Source organism: Genypterus blacodes, unplaced genomic scaffold (genome assembly GCF_046128005.1).
Source record: "Genypterus blacodes isolate CSIRO-AG114 ecotype Tasmania unplaced genomic scaffold, CSIRO-AGI_Gbla_v1 ptg000021l_1, whole genome shotgun sequence".
In the NCBI taxonomy this organism is placed as follows: Eukaryota; Metazoa; Chordata; class Actinopteri; order Ophidiiformes; family Ophidiidae; genus Genypterus; species Genypterus blacodes.
Window position 1 is genome coordinate 5,112,460 of NW_027466834.1, and position 7,653 is coordinate 5,120,112.

General features: G+C 48.2%; 1 protein-coding gene across 1 annotated transcript; it reads left to right on the forward strand.

Annotated features, from left to right (window-relative positions):
• The first annotated feature begins 5,273 nt into the window (after window positions 1-5,273).
• On the forward strand, window positions 5,274-7,283 carry lrrc4.2 (leucine rich repeat containing 4.2). Its single transcript, XM_076142469.1, has one exon. It carries the CDS (start codon window positions 5,274-5,276, stop codon window positions 7,281-7,283), a length of 2,010 nt encoding a protein of 669 aa, XP_075998584.1.
• The last annotated feature ends 370 nt before the right edge of the window (window positions 7,284-7,653 follow it).

Here is a 7,653-nt window from a genome sequence, read left to right on the forward strand (position 1 = left end):
TATAAACAGTGCAACTAGTAGGATCTCTACTGAGTAGACCTGTGAAGCACTAGCGTTACTTTAAACACCTGCTAGATGGCCCATAGCTTGAGACTTCAGTGATGGTGACCTCCCAGTCCAACTAACTGGGTCTAACACACACATACACACCCAGGGTTAACAGCATCTAAATTTCACTTCCTGCAACTAATTTCCCCTCTAACCCTGACACAGCTGTGCAGGGCAGGATGTCACTCGCTCACTATTGATGTGACCCACTGTATTCCCACCCTCTCCTATGTCCAGCTCCCGCTCGTCCCCTCCACCAGGATCCAACGCTTTCCAACGCTTGGAGCGACAGTCTAAATCCCCCTTCATCGTGCTGTGTGTTGTTTGTCTTGAACGTCTGGTGGTTGTCGCCTCCTCGGGGCCATATGGTAGTCCTTGCTGGCGCTCCGTACTGAGTGAGCGGCCCTGATCAGACGTTATGATGTCGACGCAGCGTGAGTGGTTTTACCTATGACAGCGACAACATGGTGAAAGGTGTTATCTGCTTGATGGCACGTCAGAGGCTCCAGGTTTACTGAAACGGCCCGCACCACCTTCTTCTTTTGGCATTGCTCCCTCGCGACAAACTGATGTGAAGAAAATGTTGATGTCTTCGCACTGACACGGAATTCGCAGACTGTCAGCGAGATCCATACATTACAGGAAACGACATACAAATGTATTCCTCTCTACTAGCTCTTCGCCGTGGAGTGTCACTCTTCAGGATTCACACGTGCAACTGTAGAGGGCACTTTGTGTTACAGTTTTAAGAAGGGTGTAAATAGAGAAATATTGAAAGATTCGTTGCTCCCCCAGCATTTGTGATACATTCTGTGTGATTTTTTTAAAACTGGAAAATATCCCCAAAGCAGTAAATTAATGTGTGCAAAATGTTACATTTTGTACCAAGTAGAGATCAGCTGAATTTAAGGGCAAAGTGTTGGTTGCCCTTATTCTTCTTAAACTCTGTTGCTCTTCTGTGATTTGAACCTAACCCATCATGAAAAACCTTAAAATATTTCACATGCCTGGTTTAAACATAGTGCTGAAGGAATTTGTCAGTTTTCTTGCATGTTTGTAGTGTCTTAGACCATACAAGGGTCAAAATCATACAAATCTTCATTGTGAATGCTCAAATCAAGCTGAAGTGGATAGGGTCAAGGATGTAGTGGCTGGAATAGGATTGAGTGCATGGCTTAATTGATCACAGCTGACAGCCGGCCCATAATAAATAACATTTCAAACGACAAGACCAAATGTGAAATATTTATTGATGCATTGTATCACTGCATGCTACGCGAATCTAATTCCATACAACTGCATGATATACAACGCGCTATGTATTAATTCTCGGATGGCAATAAATCCTCAAGTCTCATTTCACGCATTCAATAGGAGCGGTGGCGTTACACAGAGGCGTGTGAGAGGCCACGGCCGACATTCCTCACTTAGTGCCGGGCCGGCGATGGACGCGTGTAGACAAAGAGAGGACAGAGTGGGAGAAAGGTGGACGGAGACAGAGCCATAAAGATGGCAGGTGCGAACGTCATATATTCAGTGTGCTTAGTGACCTTTCCATGCTCATGCCCCCTGTAATAGCATTAACACAGCAGCTACAACCATGGCCATCAATTATCTGACCAACCCTGCCTGCACCACCTTAACTAATAGTTATCTCCCCCCCACCCGCTGCGCTCACTCCTTCCCTCCTCTCCACACGCTAAAGCACCATACCTAATGGGAATAGGATTAGCACACGAGTCGGTCTTGGCATGTTTTTCGAGTCTAGCTGGCAGTTTACCTCACCAATCAGACGTTAGAGAGTTTGGCTTCTCTTTTTTCCGCCATCCTTGATTCATTTGTCGGTGATTCAAGCATGGCAAGGCAGTTCCTGTGCATGTGCAGCTAACTGTGAGGGACGATCTGTTATCTCAGAGGGCTAATGTGTAATCTTCAGTGCCGCTGTGCTCTTGATTCAGGTGATAATAAATAATATTTTGATTTAATTACCCTGGTGTTGTATTCACATATTAACACAAATAAGGGATTGCATACAATTCCTAGTCCACCAAGTACACTAAGTAAACCTGGGTAAGCTTCAGGTCGCCTTGCTGGTCCTTGCTTCCATTAAAATAAATTGTTTCATCCACTTTGTCTTTCAATGTGGAGACGCTTTGTGGGATTCTCATTAAATCCTTCATATGATTGAATTTTCATCTGCAGCCATGTTGGAGGTAGAATTCTAAAATGATTGTGGCACTTTTGATATTGTCTGCATGTATTGTTTTTTTTATTTTTTTTATTTTATTATTATACCCTCTCAACCCCAAGAGCAAACGTGTGACAGGAGAGAGGAGGCAGAAAGGGAGAGAATGTGGTCATTAGCCACAGGCAGAGAGGGAGATGCCTTCTCCTGCATTCAAATGATGCTTAATCCAACACTATCAACACTCTCCTCATCCCTCCTCCACCTCACCCACAATCCTCATCCCTCTTTTCTTTTTCCTCTCTGCGCCTTTCCACTGAAGAGGCTACTATGCATTACATCCCCTCATCTATCTCCCTCATTCTTCCCCTCCATCCCTATTTATCTTATTTCTCCCCGCTTTCTATAGGTTCCATTCTGCCCATTTCACCAAGGACGTGGATATATCTCCCCCTGCCAGACCCCATCTCTCCCTCTCTCTCTCTTTCTCTCTCACCAAGTCTTTTTTACCCCTCTATCTCTCTCCTTCATTCTTTCTCATCTTTCTTAGAGATAAGAGCGTGCAAGCTCTTTCATCTTCCCCTTCCCCTAAGAGAAGACTGCCCAGCAGACACGGAGAAGCAGAGTCAGCATTTCAGTCCTCTATGATGTCACAGACCCACCCACCCCCCACCTCCAAAACACACACACACACACACACAATAAATCCACCCACAATTCATAAAAAAAAAGAAACCCAAATACAAGAAACAATCATATCTGTGCAATAATTCTTGTGGGCATCACTCAACAGAACTGTGCTGTACAAGAGGTAACGGATGGCAGCAAACAGCATCTCCAGTGGAAACCGCTGGTGCACTGCTGCGCCTTGTGAGACAGAATAAAATCTTCAGTTTGAGTAGAAAGACTGACCTCTTGCCTCTGTATGATACATTGTAATAGAGGGCTTTTAATTTTGAAAGACTGTTGTGTGCTGGGGGGCATGAGACCGACGGCAAGAGAGCTGGACAATCAGCACAGGTAATGCAATCTGCGCAGTGAGAGTAAAGAGTGACAGACAGACAAGAAGGCGGTAGATATGGAGAGAGAGAGAGAGAGAGAGAGAGAGAGAGAGAGAGAGAGAGAGAGAGAGAGAGAGAATATAGTTACAGTGAGGGAAGGGAGAAGGAGGGCTAGGGGGAGGAGGGGAGGTTGAATGTGTTAATACACAAGAACACTGCATCAAACCAATGCACTGCTCTGAGGCTGGCTGAGCAGCTGAGAAGAGTGCGTCAGCAGTACATTCACGTTCCCACTGAAGGACAAAGGGAGGGGGCAGAGTGAGCATCTTAGCCTGCCTGCAACACCGACACACATCAGAGGGGGGGAATAGAGAAAAGAGAGAGATTGGAGAATAAACAAGAAGAGGAGATGAGGATTAGGATGCTGCTCCTGCTGCTTCTGTGACGGTGGGCTGCCTGTTTGAGTGCTTGTGCGCCTCCTCATCTCGACTTTGCTCTCTCGCGCTCTCTCTCTCTCTCTCACACACACACACTCCTTCGCGCTCTCTATCTTTCCCTCGCTTGATCTGTCAGTAGCTCTCTCTCTCTCTCTCTCTCTCTCTCTCTCCCTCTCTCTCTCCATCTTCCTCCGTCTCTCTCTCTCTCTGTTCTACTCTGGCTACTGCAGTAGTCCACCAGCCAGCCGCAAGTCTGACAGCCACACACATGGCTAACTGCCACAACTTACTACCTCAGCCCTGGAGAAAAACTAACATATAAGAACGCAGAAGAGCACTGCAGGAGACAGCCCTGGGGACAGACAGCCGGCGGAGAGAGGAATCCTCAACAGCTTTCTCTGTTTATGGATACAGGCACAGAGTCCACTTCCAAATACGTTCTCCCAGCACCGTCCTCTCTCTTTTCTCTCATTACAGAAGAGGACAAGAGCGCTCTCTCTCTCTCTCCCGCTATCTCTTCCGACAGCCTTTTGCGAAGCTCCAACAGCGCAGCGCATCCCCCTTCTCCACCCCCCTCTTTGCCAGCACCACCATCTCTCCCACCAACCCCAGCCCCCCCTCCTCCCCCCTGGAGGAATAGACGGATTACTGCTAACTGTGCACACGGCAGCCTGCAGCTGCTCTGAACAGGGCCAGCCCAATGTAGGGAGGAAGCAAAAAGGAACACAGGGGAGAAGAGAGTGGGACGACTGTGCCGGGAGTCCTTCTGCCTTTTTCCTGTCTCCTGGTCTCTCTCACAACAGGGCTAATCAGCGACCGACTAGCCCTTGGCAAAGTCACAGCGAGGAAGGACTCTTCACCAAACAGGCGACCAGCTGACGAGCCAACACATGTACCAAGAGCCGGGGATTTTTTCATTTATTTAACTTGCTCACTTCTACTTCTCCACTCCTCTGTCAGGTTTAGCTGCATTATGGATCACTGTGATTCATCCACAGTGGAGCTGAATCGTGGAGTCTGCAGCCTGGCAGGGGGGCAGGTAGTAGGGGCAGAAGGGATCCAGGCACCTGCCAAACCTGCCTGGCCTCACCTCTGCCTGTAAGTGCTTTCTTTCCATGCAGCTCTCAGTCTTTAATACCAGGAGCCATTTTGTACCCTTGGTTATTAGAGGGCCACCTTACTTTTTCAGCAACGGAAAACAAGAAAACATTGATCTCATGCAATCCATTGAGTGGAATTTAAACCTGATGCACTACTGCTGTCTGTAAGATTTGGAGTGAAGCAAAAAGGATCACTTTCACCCTGATGAGGTAAGTAACCGATGCTGTTTTCCAACATTTTTTCCATATATTGCTCCACTCCTTTCCCTCTGCTACATCTCTTGCATTAATCACTCACTCTGCCTCCCTCTCTCTCCCACTCCCCCCCCCCCCCCCCCCCCCATCTCTCTTTCTCTCTGTCTCTTTTCTGTTTCGGCGTAGCATCTCCCTTCACTGTCGATGGAAGTTGGGAGCCTTGAGTTGCTCCAGCCAGGCTAGGGTGGTCTGTCCTCTGGTGTGTGCCGTCTCCCCCCACCATGCAGAATAATGAGCCCTCCACACCATGAGTCGTCTGGGCCAGGTTAGTGTGCAGCCTACCTGGAACGCAGCCCTGTTCGCCGTGCTCTCTCTCATGGTACCTGCTCTTAGTATGTGCCAGTCTACAGGCCCTGTGTTGGGCTCAGCCATTCCACAGAACTGTCCAGGTGTGTGCTCCTGCACTAATCAGCTCAGCAAGGTGGTGTGTACCCGCCGCGGCCTGATTAGGGTACCTCCAAACATCCCACCCAACACCAGGTACCTGAACCTGATGGAGAACAGCATAGAGACCATTCAGGCAGACACCTTCAGGCACTTGCATCACCTGGAGGTACTGCAGTTGGGCAGGAATGCCATCAGGCAGATTGAAGTGGGAGCCTTTAATGGTCTGACCAGCCTCAATACCCTGGAGCTGTTTGACAACAGACTGACTGTAATACCGAGTGGAGCTTTTGAGTACCTGTCAAAGTTGAGAGAGTTATGGCTCAGAAACAACCCCATTGAGAGCATTTCCTCTTATGCCTTCAATCGTGTCCCATCCCTCATGCGATTGGATCTGGGAGAGCTGAGGAAGCTGGAGTACATTTCTGATGAGGCATTCGAGGGCCTTCAAAACCTCAAGTACCTCAACTTGGGGATGTGTAACCTGAGGGAGTTTCCTAATCTTTCACCCTTGGTAGGTTTGGAGGAGTTAGAGATATCAGAGAATGTTTTCCCTGAGCTGAAGCCTGGGGCATTCCATGGGCTCAAAGCCTTAAGGAAATTGTGGATTATGAACTCTGCTATCACTACAATTGAGAGGAATGCGTTTGATGACATCACAGCCTTGGTGGAGCTAAACTTAGCCCATAACAATCTGTCGTCCCTCCCCCATAACCTGTTCACTCCTCTACAGTATTTGGTGGAGCTGCACCTGCACCACAACCCGTGGCGATGTGACTGCGATGTCGTGTGGCTCTCCTGGTGGCTCAGAGAATACATTCCCACAAATTCCACCTGCTGTGGACGCTGCCACACCCCAGTCCACATTAGAGGACGATACCTGGTGGAGGTAGACCAGACCACTTTTCAGTGTTCGGCACCATTCATCCTCGACGCACCTCGAGACTTGAACATTTCAGCAGAGAGAGTGGCAGAATTTAAGTGTCGCACAGCTGCAATGAGCTCCGTCCGATGGCTTCTCCCCAATGGGACTGTATTGACCCATGGGTCTGCTCACCCACGGATATCTGTCCTGAACGACGGGACACTCAACTTCTCCCATGTTCTACTCTCAGACACTGGGGTCTACACCTGCATGGTGAGCAATATGGCTGGAAATTCCAATGCCTCTGCTTACCTTAATGTCAGCAATGCCGAACTCAACACTTCGAATCTGTCCTACTTTACCACCGTCACAGTGGAGGTCCTGGAGCCCACAGTGGAGGAGACTCCCAAACCCAAGCCCACTGTCCCTGCCTCTCCCTCTGTCTTTCAGCCCGTCTTCATCTCTACACCCACTGTTCTGCTCCAAAACACCCAGACTCCAAAGCAGGTGCCAATCCCAACTGCAAGAATTCCTAGTGGGCCAGCTGCCAGTCTGGATGAGGTGATGAAGACCACCAAGATCATCATCGGTTGTTTTGTTGCCGTTACCTTGCTGGCAGCTGCCATGTTGATAGCATTCTATAAGTTGCGTAAGCGGCATCAACAGAGGAGCACCGTGGCAGCAGCCAGGACCTTAGAAATCATACAGGTGGAGGAGGAGGTTCCTTCAGTTCCGCCGCCCACCTCTGGATCTAGTGGCTCTGATGACACAGGGTTGGTACTGCCTACATTAGTGGAACACAACAGCAACACCTTTAAGCCTGGGTTTGTGTCCTCCTCTTCTTCATCTCGCCGAGGGGCCTACGGAGCCCACTGGACCCAGAACAACTTAGGCAACTCACTTCATCGCACAGTCAGACAGCATCACAGCCACATCAGCACCATTACTGAGCCCTACATCTTTAAGACTACTCATGCCAAGGAGAAGGTTCAAGAGACCCAAATTTGAGTAATGCTTACTATGGATCTATCTCTGACTCTGTCCCGACCTCTCCCTTCCACCTATCTGCTCATGAGTCCATGCAATAGAATGCACAAAGAACAAAATGGTAACTTTCTTTTGTACAGAAGTGCAAATCAGAGACTTTTTTGGTTTCTTGTACATGCCTATACATAAGTATATAAATATGAAAAAAGTCAAATATATATAAATAAAACTACCATCAGACAGTGGTGAGACATGCAAATTATATTAGAGATGAAAATAAATTGAAACTATTTTCTAATAACTGGTGACTTCTATTTAAAAATACAAAGACACTGAAATGCTTTTGTGATTGATAATGAAAGATGGTCCCGTCTACTGTCGGTGGAGAGGC